Source organism: Rissa tridactyla, chromosome 6 (genome assembly GCF_028500815.1).
Source record: "Rissa tridactyla isolate bRisTri1 chromosome 6, bRisTri1.patW.cur.20221130, whole genome shotgun sequence".
Lineage (NCBI taxonomy): Eukaryota > Metazoa > Chordata > Aves > Charadriiformes > Laridae > Rissa > Rissa tridactyla.
This window is the reverse complement of record NC_071471.1, coordinates 30,252,426-30,270,125: the sequence shown is the minus strand read 5'-3', so window position 1 is coordinate 30,270,125 and position 17,700 is coordinate 30,252,426. Positions and strand designations below refer to the sequence as shown.

The following is a 17,700-nucleotide window of genomic DNA, read 5'->3' as shown; positions in this document are numbered from 1 at the left end:
AAGCCGGGCACAGCGGCAGAGCTTTTGGGGCAGTTGCTGCTCTGTCGCATTGATTCGTGACAAGACACAGAAGAAAAGCTCTTAAAGGTTAAAAAAAACCCCCTGATATCCTGCTTGGTAGGGCTGAAAAGCAGCCTGAAAGAGCTCAAGCACAGTCAGGCAGTGACAGCCTGACTTGGAAGAGCCACTGCAGGAGCAGGAACCTGTGCTGAGCAGGTGAAAAGGGAGTATCACCTCCCAGGTCAGATTTGCTCCCCTTGATCCAGCCCCAGTGCACAAGGGAACGACAGACAGAGCAGAGGTGTTGGGGAAAATCCTTCCCCGGGGTCTCTCACAGCCCCGGTACCCCTGTACTGCAGGGCTTTTGGGTAACCTTCCCTCCTGTCCAGTCCAGGGGCTTAGAGGTGCCTGGTGGGAAGTCCCTGGAGATGGAGCAGATGACCAACAGCCCTCACTCCTTCCCGGGCTGTACACCACATCTCTCAGCTCCCCCCACAAGCGTTAAGGAAACTTTAATTTCTACTCTCTCTGTAACTGGCCTGTGCCCAGTAAACTGGGCGCCAGCCCTACACCAGGCTCTGCTGCCATCCGCCCAGTTCCTCTGGAGCACAGCTGGGCTCAGAAGAGCTACCACCTCTCCTGAGTCGTACTGGGCTTCTACTCGTAGCACGCGATGGCTTCTCCACGTCCATGCAAACAAGCAGATGTGCGCCCTGTCCTGGTTTTGGCTGGGACAGAGTTAATTTTCTCTGGAGCAGCTGGTATGGTGTTCTATGTTTTGGATCTGGGACCGAAGCAGTGCCGATAAGGCAGGGATGTTTCAGCTATTGCTTACAGAGCGTGAAGGCCGTCTCTGTTTCTCACGCCGCCCTGCCAGCAAGCAGGCTGGGGGTGCACAAGGAGCTGGGAGGGGACGGAGGAGGGACAGCTGACCAAAGGGATGTCTCCTTTGGTGATAACCCAATGTGATGTTGTGCTCAGCAATACACACTGGTGGAAAGAAGGAGTTATGGTGTCTGTCTTCCCAAGTAATGGTTATGCATTCCTGCATTCCTGGAAATGGCTGAACACCTTCCTGCCTGTGGTAAGAAGTGAACGAGTTCCTTATTTTGCTTTGTTAGTGCAAACAGCCCCTATTAAACAGTCTTTATCTCAATCCATGAGTGCATTCACTTTTACCCTTCTGCTTCTCTCCCCACCCCACTACAGGGGGGAGAGCAAGCTGCAGCGTGGGGCTGAGCTGCACACCAGGGTTAACCCCCAACACACCCCCTCCGCCATCTCACATGTGCCTAAGCAAGGACGTATTTCCCCAGGAGCCGATTTTCTAGCAAGGACAAGGCATTCCCGGTACAAACCACATTCACAGCCCAGAGGAAGGTCATTCAAAGAAACATGTGGGCAACACCAATAGCCATGCCAGGCAGCAGGACCAGCCAGCTTCACAGAAGATAAGGCAGCCTGGGACCTGCTGCTTTGCCCAGTGCAACAGCCAAAAATATTCTGCCAGCTCATCTGGCAACCCGCTGTCCTGTTCCCATTGCCCAGGAACGCTTTGAGAGGCGTTTAAGGAAGCCCAGAGGTCTCACCCTTGGACACAGTAACACTTCACTGCCTGACATGCCCTAAACTGTTCTCATTAGGAAATGGTTTTGCATAAAGTACTGGCGTCAGAAGGTAAAGCTAGTAAGAGATGTTAATCAGCCCCAGCACAAAAGGAAGGAGATTCCTGCATAATACCAGAGATGAAAAGCTCTCCTTTGGGATCAGGTCTGCGCTGCACCACGAGGCTGTGGTGCAGGTGAAAGGAAAGGGGCTACGGCCATGGAGCGCCAAGCATCCATCCAGCCAGTTTTCAGGGAGTTCCAGCCTGGGATCAGCAGCTTTCAAAGCCTCCTTTGCCTCTGCAATGCACAAACACGATCCATCCCGATGGAATAATTCCCACCGCAGGAAAAAATAAGGCAAACGCACCCCCCCGCCCCCCCAAACAAAACAAAAAGTTAGAGCGAGGGAAGGAAGCAGAGACAGGAAACTACAGGGACACTCTTCAGAGAGGCCACTGCTGCAGGATAATGGGACAGATTTTTATGCATACACTGAGATTTCTTCTGAAACTCAGTTCAGGTACCTGAACAAAACTATCAGCTCTGCACAAAGGCTCAAACCGTGCCCTGCTGCCAACGAGGAGAGTGCTTGCAGGAAACCATCTTCCCTCCTCACAGTTGCTCGGGGGAAGCTGGACTGGCTTGAAATACAGGACGTGTTTCTCACAAGAATGAAGGTAATGATATGTACAGCAAGGATATCTCTTTTTCAGGTTGGACTCTGCAGACACAAGCGTGTTATTGTCACCAGAAAGGTGTAAGCTCACCTGGGCTGGCTTTGGTTAAAAAGCCTTGGTCTCTGCCCTGCACATGAACACGACCCAGGAGCCAAGACACCCTGCTGGGACTCGAGATGAAATCGGCTCTCAGTGCTGCCATTTCCGGGTGACTTGGGAAGTGACACACAATTGCTGACACCGGCTTCTGCTTTAGTTGCTGTAAACGTGGCTTCAGAGAACCTCGGAAGCCCCAACAAGATTTGTAGAAGTTCACAGTCACTTAGACCCACCTTCCTGCGACGCTCGGCACAGGTTTGTGACAACCTGCGTCCTCACCACTTGCGTCTTCACAGTCACGAGGATAACAAGGGTAAGAGAGAAATAAGAGTCTTAACGACTCTCTCTCCTTGCCCCTGCCCAAAGCACGCTGAGGTTTGAAAGTACAGTACAGGAAACAGACATTTAGCTATTCAAAGTTTTTCATCTATGTCGAACATGAATCAAAAGTAAATTATTTCTCTCCCATTCCGCACAAATGGGGAACCATGCTCTGCAATGGTCAGGTCCTCAATTTGAGTGAGAAGATGTCACTAATCTCCCGGTCAGCTCCACGTATGTATGACTGAAAACTCAGCCAGACCAATTTTTAAATTTTGGGAGAAGCAACCCAAGTTCTTTTTGCTGTTACTGCGTACTGTGGTAGCACCTAAAAGCCTTAGTTATGGGTCAAACTGCTTGTGTCCCCACATCACATAAGCACTGAGGTGGACTATGAGCTATGGGACCAATTGTGCTGGCTCACAATCCATGATTTGCCCCCAGTTGCAGTGTGGATACACTGGCACAGCTGCTCCGGACAGTCTCAATCCCTGGATCTGGGCAGAAACAGGACAGTGATGGCTGCTGTGGCCAATGTTGCTGGGGCATGGTGGGAGTGCTGGGAGAACTGCCATTGCTCTGTGCCTGTGGATCACTCCCTGAGGTGGTGGCTCGTGACTAGAAGCTCCCTGGCATGGAGGTTTTGGTATAGTTAGTCAGGATGGAAATTTTGGCTGTTCCAAAACAGCCCAGTTTCCACAGGGCTTGAGGATGGAAGGGGCTTAATTGAAACAGAACTGTTTTCATCAATCCCAGAGCTGCCTCATTTCAGTTCCCAGCTGCTCGCTTGGAAGAGGAGGGAAAAGAAAGGAGCCAGTTTCGTGGAAAATCATGGTAGGCCACGATCTGCCGAGTTAACAAATAAAAAAACCAAACCCCAAACCAAAACCCAAGTCATCTGCTTAATAGGAGCCAGTCCATTGGGATACTGCAAATTTGATCCAGGGAGAAAGCAGTTGGAGAAAAGGGTAAACATTTCAGCAAGACATGCTGCTTGACAAAGACTTCATTTGGTGCTAATGGTCCTGCTCCTTGCTACCAACACGAACCACGCTCCCAAAAGGCAGTGCATGAGCAGACGTGAACAATAAAGCGATTTGTTCTCAGGAAGCATTCAGCCTCTGCCAACAGTCAACCGGATCCAGACAAGGGCTAGGGCAGTCAGACCGGCACATGGCAGGCCAAACGAGGAACTGTATCACTTGGCACAGAGCTGCTATTTCCAGCACTTACATCCCATCCTCACGTTAGCTCAACTTTTTCACTCTTCAGAGGAGGAGTGTCTGACTACGTGTCTGTAATGAAATCTGGATCTACAAAGCCCAGAATTTTTCCTTGAGATCAGTAGAGGGAGGTGTCCTTGCCTCGAAAATCCCCGAGTAGGTGGTCTGATTTTCAGATGTCCTCAGCATTCGTAGCTGTCAGCTGCAGTTTAATACATAAGGCACCTTAAACATCTGCAGGAGAAAAATTTATTGTTTCAGGTATCCACTCACCTTTACTTGTCCTGTTCATACTTTTACTTGGCAGAATTAGCTCTCAGCATCATTAAAAGAAAACCAAATAAAATTAAGTAACACTTTAAAGACTTCTAAGAAGAAAACCAGCAAGGCATACTGGAAATAATTTTTTAAATTAAATGCAGTGCTACGTCACTCACACTCGGCATGAACAAAGTAACTGACACTCCCCAAGCCTGTGGACTTAATCAGAACAGTATTTCCCATATTTGAAGAAGATAAGAACAAAACAAACGTTTAAAGCTGTCACCTGGATTTCTTACCATTTTTGTGAAGCGTTTTCACTTTCATGGCAATAAATTACTGCCCTAGTTTCTTGGAAACTTGGACCTTACGCCAAGGACTGCTGAGAGAACTTGTAAGAAAAGGAGGACAGGTTCCAGAAAGTTATTAGATGTCCAAGGGTGTGCCACTCAGCCTGTTGTTTGGAGAGCATCGCATCCTTAAAGAGTGGAAATTTGGATCATGATTGTGTAACTGAATACAATGCCCTTCCACTGCAGGGTAGGAAGCAGCCTGGAATGGGAAAAAACTTGCTTTGAAACACCAGATCCCAACCACTGACAAGGCGCCAGGCTGGAATTGCTGGTCTGATAACACAGTAGGACAATGTTCTATGTTCTGCACCCAGAAGTTGGTTTATTTTTAAAATCGATTAGCAGCAGATTTCCACGCAGCTTGGCCAGAACAGCCTGGTCTTGAAGTCTGTTTTGTTTGCCTTGAAACACCTTGCCGTTTCTCAGCCATCAATAAATTCTCAGGAGTCCCACTCCTTTTACAATTTATACAAATAGCAGAGCTTAGGAAAATGCAGCATGGCCAAGGGGGAGAAGCCCACATGGCTTAGTCACAGAGGTATTTTGGTACTTAGTTCCCATCGGGGCCAGTGGAGGTTTGTAAGGCTACATCTATACCCTCTTTGCTAGCCATGCCCACACACCGCCTTGAGCTCAGCGTGCCACATGGCACAGCCAGCCGTGTCCAAGGTGGCCTGCAGGGCTCGCACACTCCTTGGTTAGATTACACTCGCTGAGCAAGGTGCACCTCCCAAACTCTCCAATGTTTCCTCTCCTGGGAAATGGCTTGTTCCAATATTGAGCCCAAAAGCAAGCGTGAGGATGGTCCAAACTGCCAGGAAGTTCTGGCTCAAAGATGAATTCAAGCCTCAATCTAAAAGTCTGGGTGTACTTAAATACCTGGGAGAATGGTAGCCTGTTTGCTTTTCTGCTAGCACTACTTCTTATCTCTACACTGTAACCTCCACCATGATTTATAAAGACTAGTGGAACTTTGTTTAAAGGAAACAACTCAAAGCCAAACCAAGCAACCACTGTCCCTCCCCATAACGGCAATACTTCTCCTCCAGAGCACTTCCTTGCTTGTCTACCCCTACACACTCAAATCCTCCAACAAATAATACTCCTGACACCAAACCAATGCCACTGGTGGCATCCCACATGCCTGGGCTCTCCTCATGAGAGCCCACGAACAATGAGCGGCTCAGGCCTTGCTTTGCAACACTTCTGAGCAAACAAAGCTCCCTCTGCGGAGGCAAGCCAGGCTGAACAGAAGGGAGCTGTGTTTTCAACTCAGGTGGAGACAAAACTGTTGCGGACGGAATCTGTCGATAATAAACCAGAATGAAATGTGTAAACAAATGCACGCCCCTACGGTTCATGAAATCCCAAACAAACCTATTAAAGAAAAAAAAAAATCCCTTTAGAAGCATTTCTACCCAGTCACTGCCAGATAATTTTAAAGCACTTACTTGCAGAGAATGAGCCTTCCATGCAAATTTAAATAGACCCATGAAGTTTATACCTCTAATAACACTGTCCATAAACAAAATTAGACTAAATATAGAAAAGTTATATCCAAAAGGCATGCTAGCATCACATAGCACTTTGGTCCCAGAAAAAACTTCCCTTGCAGATCTGTGTGTCATATGCAATAGCTGTATTTGCTTATTGTAAACAAGTACCTGCTTTAAGTACAATCACACCCCTCTCATTGAGGCCAGCAATTTCCACTGCTCCCATTATGAATTTACCAGGGTGGTGCTGTATCTAGCAGCAGCCTCTACACGGCATACACAAAAAATACCTAACAACTTTTAAGAGCGAGGTGCAGAATTTGCTATGTGTGTGTTACTGACCTCTATCCAGGGACCTTTTAACCCTCAATAGCGGTGTCCTACTAACAAAGGCAGAATCAACATTTTTTATTAGCTTCAAAACCTGCCGACTAGCATCACAGGGGGCTTTTGTGAACAAGACGGAGAAAAGGAGGATGACACATTACTTTGATGGCCTCAAATTACTGCTCAGCTGACAATTTATTTCTAAGCATATCCATAGTTTCTCTCATGCATTTGGGAAATTAAGTTTCTCAAGCATTAATATAAAAAATAGTCTCACAGTTTTCCAACTCTATACTCACACTCCAAAACATCAGAGAGTTGAACACGGAAAAACGTACATCCAGAGTTCTGTGTGGCAATAGGCCTGAGTAAGAAACAAAGACACAAGCACATACCCTTCAGCTTGTTGCTTTCAGTCCAGTTCCGCAAGATGCATTTTGGTTTTCGCTTATCGCGATCTGCTGGAGGGCACCTACCCACCTCCTTCAGCTGACTTTTAAGGAGCGGTACAATTTTTCACCTCCACTAATGGTAAAGCCAGTGAGGTTTTGGGGTGGGTTTGGTTTGTTCTTAGTTTTTTGTTTGGTTGGCCGTGGGGTTTTTTTTTTTGGGGGGGGGAGGGGGTTGTTTGATTGGTTTGTTTTGTTTCCCCCCCAGAAAAACAGTCTGCACTTTTCAAAAGCTGCTCTACTGTGAAATTAATAAAACTTAACTGCTGTCGCATCCTGTGTTCTCTTCATATGCAAATGAACATGCTTAGCACTTCAGCATTAACAACTTGGCCATTGATATTACATGCTGGAAAAAAGACAGCGTTTCAAAGGAAAAAGAAAAGCTGCCTACCCTGGAAAACCACTAGGTGAGGTTTTATGGGCCTTTTGTGAACCAGAGGACTTTTTTTCCATTCATTGCGTTTATCAGCTCTGAGAGGAGGTGGGTGAACCTAAGCGCAAGTCAGAGATTTTCTGTGATTTATTTGTCTAGCATGGAGATCTATGTGACAGGGGCTATCGAGTGTCTATAATCACTTTGTGTCCTATGTACTTTGGGACCGAAAGCAGCACCCATACAATGCCTGCTTTGTGTTAGGCCTAAAGCTACCGAGCGGTAAATTGTAACTTCCACACGAGTATGACTATATTTTAAACTGGGGGATGTCTTGTCCTACAAAAGATCCTGATTCCAATTTTAAGTGTATTGTCCAAAGGGGTTACATGAACTTGTGCATGGGATCCCTTTTGGCAAACATCTGACCCAGTGTCACTGATCTTGGTGGCTCTTATGGCAACTACATCACACGAGAAAATGGCCTTGGCTCTTTAGTTGTCACGGCATACCAAGAGGCACAATTCAAGGTCTCAGCCGAAGCATAAAGCTTTCTTCTGGTCATACGGAAATGACTGGTGGCTTTACAACTCTTTACTCTAGGGGAAGGTGGCACCACTATCGGAGTTGCTTTACCTTTCAGGCTGTGTTCCATTCGCTTGTTTCTCAAGGTGAAACTCCAAAACAAAAGTCTCACCTTCTCCCTTCTTGTACCTGTTAAAGCATTGCTTTTGAAGTCTGCCTATGGCAAATACAACTCCCGCTTTTTGTGCATTTCTGCCTCAGTGGCGGCCAAGTCCCAAGGTAAACTGCATTTCTGGAAAAGTTGTTGCTGTTGGCCTAACAGCGGCGTCGCACATGAGGGGATGTTACTGAAAAGCCAACTCCCAGTGAAGACTTTAGTGTTTCCTGGTCACTGTTACTTCTGAGAGAAAGAACAACAAACAACACTACTTCGTAATTCACTGGCAAAACTAACTGCTGGTTTTTTATTTATTGGAGGGCTTCCTGATCTCTCTTGCCTAGCCAGCACTTCATATTCACTGAAGAGCAGCACAAATTCCATAAAGACATAACCAGTCATTGCTCAGAAGCGAAGAACAAAAAAAAAAGCAACAAAACCCCAAAACCCAAAGAAAATTCTCCACAGACACAAGTAAAGAGAAAGTTGCTTCTGAGCTGTTCACATTCTCCTGGTTTCTTCTATGAATGAAGAAACAAAGTTCTTCATTCCAGTGGAAAAAATGGATTATTCATTCCACAAATGTTAAACAGTAGAATTAAGAAAAAAAACATAGGAAGAAGGAATAGGAGCAATTGCTGCAGATGAAGTTGTTGATCAGACCCTCAGAGGTGAGCATGGATGCTGCCTTGGGCACTGGCACAGTGTTTTTCAACTGCCACGGGTCAATCAGAAGTTGATGAAGTACTTTTATCTCCAGTCTTTGGTGGCCAAACACAGATCTCACTCCACACACGGCTGCTCCAGGCAGTAAGGCTCTGCACATGCGGTGTACATTTTCCCTCCTAGTGCAGATCCTTTGAACACAGATATCTCCCAACTCATTCACAAAGGCATAATTTTAAAAAAGCAAGTAACCGATATGTAAACAAGACAGTTGCTTGGTCAGACTCCTGTGCTGAGCCCTACGTACCATCTCCAAAGGCCATTTACTCCGACAGAGAAGGCAGAGAGCAAGAGTTTCTTCTCAAGGCAGCAATGTCACTTTAGAGTAAACGATCAGAGACACTGGGACTACATCCACCTCCCATATCAGCCCTGGGCTGCTGCTGAGACCTTGAACGCTTAATAACAAGGCTCTTGTCTTCGCCAGCTTTAGAGGTAAGAGATGTATCCCATCAGATAATCCGTGAATCACCATGCAAGGTGTATGCCATGCAATATCAATAACCTCACTCTCTTCTCAGCAGGTGGCCAGTAAAGCTTATTACAGGAAGCTGGCTCTGTCCCTCAGCAGTGTGACAGGTGATTCTCGAGGAAAGGAACTGTTCTCACTTCCTGTAGGACTGGCTGCCTGCAGAAAAAACAGCAAGAAAGGGTCTGTCAGCTGAAAGCAGGATTTATTACAAGACAGGAGCTGCCTGAGGGCAACACTTGTTCAACCTGTACAGTGACACAAACACCACAAAGAACATGCACAAAGGCACCTTAACCACTGATGTTGCACCTGAAAAATGCAGAACGTATTTATGGCAAACACTTGCTAGGGAACACTGAAAAAACTTGTGGAGGAGCAGGGAATCACCAGGCCTGGTCGCACTCCTGACAAAAATCATTCCTCATTCTTCTGGTAGAGATTTTTGTACTACTCTAGCTCCACTGTGCCCTAGACAACTCGGCACACTGCAAAGAGCTGAAGCATGTCCATGCAGAGGAGCTTGGAACAGATGCAGAGTAAGGAACAGGACAGATTAAACCATTCAACCATGTCCGCATGGAGCACATACACACAGTTGAAAAAGTCTAGATTTGGAGGTCCACCTTATGTTCTAGCCATGCTGCCAGTGTCATCCCCGTACCAGCTAGGAAGTGGAATTCACAGAAAATCCCAGCATGGCTGGTTTTATTTGGAGGGGTTCGGTTTTGCTTTAAGGTACAGCTTTAGAGCCCGGCTAACAGCAGCGGGCTGCATCTCAGGCAGGAATCTGGCCCCAGGCCTGTAGCTGCACTAAGTACCTGTGCTTCCTCTGCATTCCTCAGGCATTCCACGCACTCCATGCTTCAAGAGGAGCAGCCCAGTTAGTTCAGCTATGCTTTTGTAAAAGCAACTTATTTCCAGAAAATACACCTATAATAAATATTAAAAGCTAAAAATGTGTCTCTAAAACAAGTGAGCACATCAAGTTAAGTAAAATCAGAAACTCATCTTTTTCTCATCATGCCCATCAGCTATATAAACTTGTATTTCTCCAGAAATACCAAGAAATCCACAAACTAAAGACAGTCTTCCACTGGGTCAGAGTATTTTGATATGTAAAAACCTACATACCTACGCAGCAGGCAAATGGGAGGCAGCAATTGCTGAAATCTACTGATAGCTGATATCTGTGCATCTGATACTATTTTTGAGTTACAGATAAGTCACCTATGAAATTAAAGGAACAGTAGCACCGAGCTTTACTAGGGAAACATTAGTGACTCACCTGCTTCAGATGCCTCCTTGCACCGTTAAGTAACTGCTGGGAATTTAATTACCTTTGAGAACCTCAGGTTTGGACACAGGTGCTTAAAGCCCTTTTTAGTCCTTTAAAAATCTCATCCTTATCACCTTCCTCTCACTTTTCCCAACCATAAAAACCTGTGTGAAAGGCCCTGCAAGATGGACAATAACTAACAGGTGTTCTGTGACAGCACACAGCAACACAGGATACATATACACAAAGAGAGTGGAAGACAACTTGTTTGCGAAATGATTCTTTGCTATTTTTAGGAGGAAGATAAGAGTTTAACATTCAATTACTGATACCAAGTCTGTCTCATGACACATGTGGACAGATAGAAAACAATTACCTGGAACCCCAAGAGAAAAGTCAGGAGAAAAGGTAAACGCATGAATAGTAAAATGTGATGCCCGCTATACATCCAGCTTTAGGATGCGCAGACACAGCAAAGATAAGAGGTATGTTGTAAGATAAATCCTATCCAATAAAAGTTAGAAGAGCCCAAGAGTCTGGAGTTACAAATTATATATACTGAATCAACAGAGAAACCCAAGTGATGTAGAACTCTGATCACGCTCTGCTTCAATGCAATTTCAAAATAAAATACATTATACACTGTGCCAATGTGCGCACACACACACACATACTCTCTCTCTCATTCTGCTTTTCCCTTCTTTAGCAGGGCTCCTCCTTTTCAATGGGCCAGTGCTTTTGTAAATGAACTGAAACAGGAACCAGGGACAGACTCTCAGGTGTTAACACCACATTCAGTCAGAGCAGAACAGTGCTCCTATCACAGGAAACAGAAAGCACTGATGTCAGAGGTAAAACACAGAGCATATGCAGCAAAAGTAAAGCCAAAAGAGCTGGCGCTATTACCTAAGCACAGGACACTCCAGGTCAAACCCTCTCTTAACCACCAAGGACATTCCTTTCCATTGCCTCACCTGTACTCCCTGAATGAAACCACCCCATCTCCCTGCACACCAACTGTTTGCAACAACAGTGAGTGGGCAACACAGAAGACTTAGGAAGCTCTTTCCACCTCTGTTGCTGATTTGCTAGGTTATTTCAATTCTCTGTGTCATATTCCTTACCTGTAACGAGGCGCTAATGGTATACACATACCTCAAATTTCTTGGGAAGGTTTGCAAGGTATTATGACTTACCACGTTTTTGTGAAATGTTTAAAGATAACAGTTACAGCTAAAGAGTAGAGCTGATGTTACATTGTGATGGGATAATCATCACTAAACCTCTTACGATACGTTTGGAATAAGAATATACAGCACCTATCTCCTGCCATTTTCATTGATGGTGGACCCAGAGGTGTATTTGAATTCAGCTAGTCCCATCCACAGTCCAGAGAAAAAGCTTACGCATTACTGAAGAATGCGTCTTTTCTTCCCCCCCCCCCAAAAAAAAAAAACCCCAAACAAAACCACAACAAACCCACCGCTTACACACCATATATGTGTTTACTGTTGTGTGAGCATCTGACATCAACATTTCCACTTTACTGGGCTTGTGACCTCCAGTCATGGCCCTCTTCTTTTCTGAGCCTGCTGCAAACTAGTACCGCTTGCACGTCTTTAAACAATGACACATCGATATGGTTCTCGAACACAAGTCTCCAGCAGAATGATGACTGCCACAAGCAGCACACCATGCTTGGCTGCCCTGAGCACATCTTCTGAACTGCCTGACATCTGGTCCACATTCAGTTGCAGTGTAGGCACACCCAGGGATCCAAATTCAAGAACATTAAACAAGTTACACAGCAGATCGAACAAGTGTGTAAAGGAAAGGAAAAAGTCTAATGACGTCTAGAGAAAGTCTAATCTGAGACTAGAAGCTTTCCCCCAAAATTCTGAGAATTTGGGCCACTTCTCCACCCAGAGACAGGAAAAAGCATGTCTCTCAACTGCTCACACGACAGCCTAGAAATAGGAGCAGTGTTCAGCAGGATATAATTACATGGTTGTATATTCTGCACATGACAAGTACAATGTCATATACTCCTGGCACATTTGTAGCATACGACTTCATTCCTGGAGAGCGACTACAGCATTCCCTCCCTTCCCACCCCAAGGACTGACAAAGAGAATGATGGCTTTTTCCACTTACTCTGTCTGCTCCTTGTGGATGATCCCGAGGAGCTGGGACGGCTTGCTTGTTGGGGTCCAGACTGAGAGAACTGGGGGGCAATGGCTGGCATCTTTCCCTTCCTAGGGCTGGCACTCTGCACTTCAGGAGTGCGAGGGATCTTGGGTTTGCTGGTGAAGGCTGAGGGAAACTCGCTGTAGGAGGAGATGGAAAGGGTTAGCAATGCATGGAGAAATATGTATGCATAGTAAGTCTGCAACCAAGTGAAACCTGCAGTACATGCTGTGACAGTATGATAGGCTGCTCAAAATTCAGGGAGGCTGCAAATGGAAAGAAACATGGCACCACAGGTACTGCCCTGGGGCATGTACTCGCCACACAGCCTCTAAACCAGGCTCCATCAACCCATCTATCCTACTCAAGCCTGGTTCTTTGGACAACAGGATTGAACAGGTTCAGTTAAATCCCCTGCAAACAAATAACAGATCTTTAACTTGTTGTATTTATCACACACACAGACTCAATGTGAGATGCAAAAAACCTGTAGAAATGCTACAGGACAGGAATACATGCTTTTAGGGCACCAACACTATTATTTCTCCTAGGTATCAGTCACAATCTTGGCAGACACAGGCAGCCTCCCTGGCTCCCTGCTGTGATAAGATTTGTAGAACTCCCTGAAGGCTTTGTCAAAAGAGCAAAAAGCTGTGATGGCATCTATGAAATAAATTCCCTAAGCACGCAGGTTCCTTGTTCACACTGAAAACATAAAACAGCTGCTGCTATTTCACAGTCTGTGTGTGCTGCAAGTATACCATTCTTATGGTATTTAGTCCATTAGTTATTACATATATTAGTTATTAAATTTAGTCCATGACTGTGTGAGGATATACCATCCTCCCCCGCCTCCCGCCATCAATAAAACCTTTCCCAGGTAAAAAATGGAGGCTACCAGGAAATAGCAAGTCTCTAAAACTAAATTCTGAATCGATGTTCATGTTTGCTGTAGTGAGTCAATTTTCTTAAAAGGAGAAAAGGTTAACTGAAATAACAGCTGTATTAAAAAGCACGTCATATTTAAAAAGCAAATAAAAGCCAAGCCAAAGGAACGAGATCGAAAAAGGTGCCATCTGAAGACAGGTGATTAAAATGTAAAGTCCCCGTGTTATTAGCTCCATCAAAAGAACCTTTTGTGACCATCAGAAAGGGTGATTAGGAGGATTTTCAAGACATTTAATCTCCCCTCCTCCCCTGGGAATGCTGCTGAGTCAGTGCTGATTAGCCCTTCCATACCCCTGCCTCACCTTGCAGGAAGATTTGAGCAAGTGTTCCCTTTGTATTTTAAATAGCATTAGTTGTCGGTTATTTTGCATATGTATATGCTAACTATTAAGGACAGGGACACGCTAACTGGTCTGCTAAGAGCCATCTCTGCAGCCCTCTACATATCTGAGTATTACAAGTATTACTCTTGTCTCATTTCAAAGGAGGAGGTGGCAGATGGCAGCAGAAACATACTAGCAAAACAAAACCAGGAAAGTAAGATTGGCTAGATAACACCCCAAGCCGTGGACCACAGACATATTTAAATATCTCTCTCCATAAAATAGTCTCATTGTTACTGCTTTTTCGTAATTTTATTCACTTCGCTTCAAGAGCTGGGTTTTCAATTCACTTGCGCTCTTCGTGGTAATCTTACGTACTATATACTGTGATATGCTAACATAGGTAAAAAAGGAAGATCCAACAGCCCCACAGCAGTTTCTGAGTCACAAATGAGCTTTTTCCCGCGCCCCCCCCCTTAATTCAGCAATAGATAGCAAAACCCTGCCCCTGTATTGCCATACACTAAAAAGCATTTTTATAGCCATCAAGAATCTTCAGAGAGTTTCACTGCAGTGACCCAGGGCCACTCAACTATAAGCACTTTGGAGACAAAGCAAAGTCACGCAGCCAGAGTCACTGTACTTCACCAAAGAGAGAGATACGCAGTGGTCACACAGGATGGCTCACATTTTTCCAAACTCTTCAGGAAGGGATTATATGACATAAGCTGGTAGAAAACACTGTGGAGTTGAAAAAAACACAACCCTGCTGTCTTTCTGACAAGATGCAGAGCAGATCTCGGTCTCCACGTGCCCAGGTGTCACAGAACCACCTCATCTTTTACTACATCAATAAATAGGCCAAGATCAACAGAAAAGAATTAATCCCCAGACTAACACAGAAAACTGCTATTTGTCATCTTTTAGAGCTTGATGAGATGAAGACAGAAACAGCAAAATCTACCATGGGAAAATGTTCCATAGTATTTGGTAAAGGGGTCATTTATGACAAGGTGTGGTAATTTGAGTGCAAGTGCTCCAACAAAAAAAACCAAACAACAACCAAACAAAAAACCAAACCCACAACAAACTTACACAGAAACCTACATTTGCATTGAGAAGAAAGAAAACTGTTTACTTGGAAAAATGGAAGTAATTGTCTACAGAAAAGTGCACAACAGACTGACACTGGAATTGGAATAATCCACCAGGAGACATGACAGGACCAGAACATACAGAGATGTGTTAGACCCTTTTCTCCAACAGAAATACACTTGGACTTGTCGCCATTTTTACCAGATTATCAGAAAAGCAAGACCATTCGAGACCTAAATAAAACCCTGCAGAATTTAAGCTCTTTATGACGATGATACTAGACGTAGTCACAATATAAAAAAAGGATTTTTTTCAGCCAGCCACAATCATAGAGTCATCTAGGTTAGAAGGGACCTTAAAGATCATGGAGTCCAACCATCAACCTAACACTGCCAAAACCACCACTAAACCATGTCCCTCAGCACCAGGTCTGCCTGTCTTTTAAATACCTCCAGGGTTGGTGATTCCACCACTTCCCTGGGCAGCCTGTTCCGATGTTTGACAACCCTTTATGTGAAGAATTTTTTCCTAATATCCTAAACCACCCCTGGTGCAACTTGAGGCCGTTTCCTCTTGTCCTATTGCCTGTTATTTGGGAGAAGAGACTGACATCCACCTCTCTACACCCTCCTTTTTGTAGTTGTAGAGAGCAATAAGGTCTCCCCTCAGCCTCCTTTTCTCCAGGCTGAACACCCCCAGCTCCCTCAGCCGCTCCTCATAAGACTTGTGCTCCAGACCCCTCACCAGCTTCATTGCCCTTCTCTGGATACGCTCCAGCACCTCGATGTCTTTCTTCTAGTGAGAGGCCCAAAACTGGACACAGCACTCAAGGTGGGGCCTCAACCAGTGCTGAGCACAGGGGGACAATCACTTCCCTACTCCTGCTGGCTACACTATTTCCTGATACAGGCCAGGATGCTGTTGGCCTTCTTGGCCACCTGGGCACACTGCTGGCTCATATTCAGATGGCTGTCGACCAACACCCCCAGGTCCTTTTCTGACAGGCAGCTCTCCAGCCACTCTTCCCCAAGCATGTAGCACTGCATGGGGTTGTTGTGACCTAAGTGAAGGACCCAGCACTTGGTCTTGTTAAACCTCATACCATTGGCCTCCGACCCATCGATCCAGCCTGTCCAGATACCTCTGTAGACCCTTCCTACCCTCCAGCAGATCAACACTCCCACCCAACTTGGTGTTGTCTGCAAACTTACTGAGGGTGCATTCCAGGTCGCTGATAAAGATATTAAACAGAACCAGCCCCAATACTGAGCCCTGGGGAACACCACTTATGACTGGCCACCAACTGGATTTAACTCCATTCACCACAAATCTTTGGGCCCCCCCTCCAGCCAGTTTTTTTACCCAGCGAAGTGTACGGCCATCCAAGCCATGAGCATCCAGTTTCTCCAGGAGAATGCTCTGGGAAATGGTGTCAAAGGCTTTAGTAAAGTCCAGGTAAACAACATCCACAGCCTTTTGTTCATCCACTAAGCGGGTCACCTTATCATATAAGATCAGGTTCGTCAAGCAGGACCTGCCTTTCATAAACCCATGTGGACTGGGCCTGATCACCTGGTTGTCCTGCATGTGCTGTGTAATGGCACTCAGGGTGATCTGCTCCATAACCTTCCCTGGCACTGAGGTCAGATTGACAGGCCTGTAGTTCCCAGATCCTCCTTCTGTCCCTTCTTGCAGATGGGCGTCACGTTACGTTTGCTAACCTCCAGTCAACTGGGACCTCCCCGGTTAGCCAGGACTGCTGATACATTTTTTTCCACAATTTTACAATTGTAAACTCAAGTCTATTACAAATTTATCGTTGATTGGCTAAAAAGCACAACAAATGTATATTCTTACATGATCAAAATGCATCAGGGAATAGCAATGTAGGGGCAGCTGCCAGTGTGACATGCATCAGTTAGAACAATCATTTGTTCCTGTGGAAATAAAACTGCAACAGACATGTCCCAGCTAGGGCCTCATTCTTTTCTCAGACTGATTTAGCATAATTTCACTGATCTCTGTGCAGTTAAATTCCCAATTTATACTGCTAAGGAAGAGGGGAAATAGCAGTGACTGCTTCATCGCCACAACTCGTCCCTCTTTTTCTCATAAATACCTCTTCTAGGAAGGTATTGGTATTTGCCTAGTAGGAAGGAGACATCTCTTACAGTGGTCAGAACTACGACCAAAGCAGCAATTTATTCTATTTGTTTTGCAAACAGATTAAAGCATGCTTCCAAGAATGAAAGAATGAAAAGGCAGGTCTAACTATTGCAACACCAACATATTAACAAAAGACCCTTGACACAGGAAACCCTGTGTTCGCTAGGACTGCGAATGGCTACATTCCCATATCCGTAACTCAAGGCTGCATTTGTAAATACAGATTACTGTACACATACTAAGGAAGCACGCAATGAAAAGACATTATCTTCTTCGGCAGGATACGGCACCTGTGCCTTCAGTTAGACATCCACCTATTACTGAGATTTAGATATACATTTATGAAGAAAAATTAAAGATTACTGGGGACTTGTCTTTTTAATAATAGATTATGACTGTAGAGAAGCAAAGCCTCTCACCAAGGTGGAGGGCAAGATGCTGCCAGTTTGGCTTGCTTCTTGCAAGCCAAAGGCTGAAAAATAATCTCTGTCTCCATCACAAAGCAAGCAATTTGGCCATAAAATTCTCATCGTCTATTTGTATTTGTAATATGTACTTAGCTACTGTTAGGACAAGCAACAGAAATAAAACCAGTAATGCTGGGATAGGGGTATGACTACTAAGCACATCAGCTGC

General features: G+C 45.2%; 1 protein-coding gene across 3 annotated transcripts in view; it reads right to left on the bottom strand.

Annotated features, from left to right (window-relative positions):
• Window positions 1–8,068: 8,068 nt before the first annotated feature.
• The window catches only part of ARMC9 (armadillo repeat containing 9), a 71,210-nt gene continuing 61,578 nt past the window's right edge, over window positions 8,069–17,700 (bottom strand). For 2 of the 3 annotated variants that reach the window (XM_054206892.1, XM_054206893.1), the window contains exons 25-26: window positions 12,500–12,672; window positions 8,070–9,225 (exon numbers count right to left, since the gene is read on the bottom strand). In XM_054206892.1, coding sequence (XP_054062867.1) covers window positions 9,203–9,225; window positions 12,500–12,672 — 196 coding nt within the window. In that variant the 3' untranslated portion in view covers window positions 8,070–9,202. Of the gene's footprint in view, window positions 9,226–12,499; window positions 12,673–17,700 lie in introns of all 3 variants that reach the window. The other variant, XM_054206894.1, reaches the window with a different exon arrangement.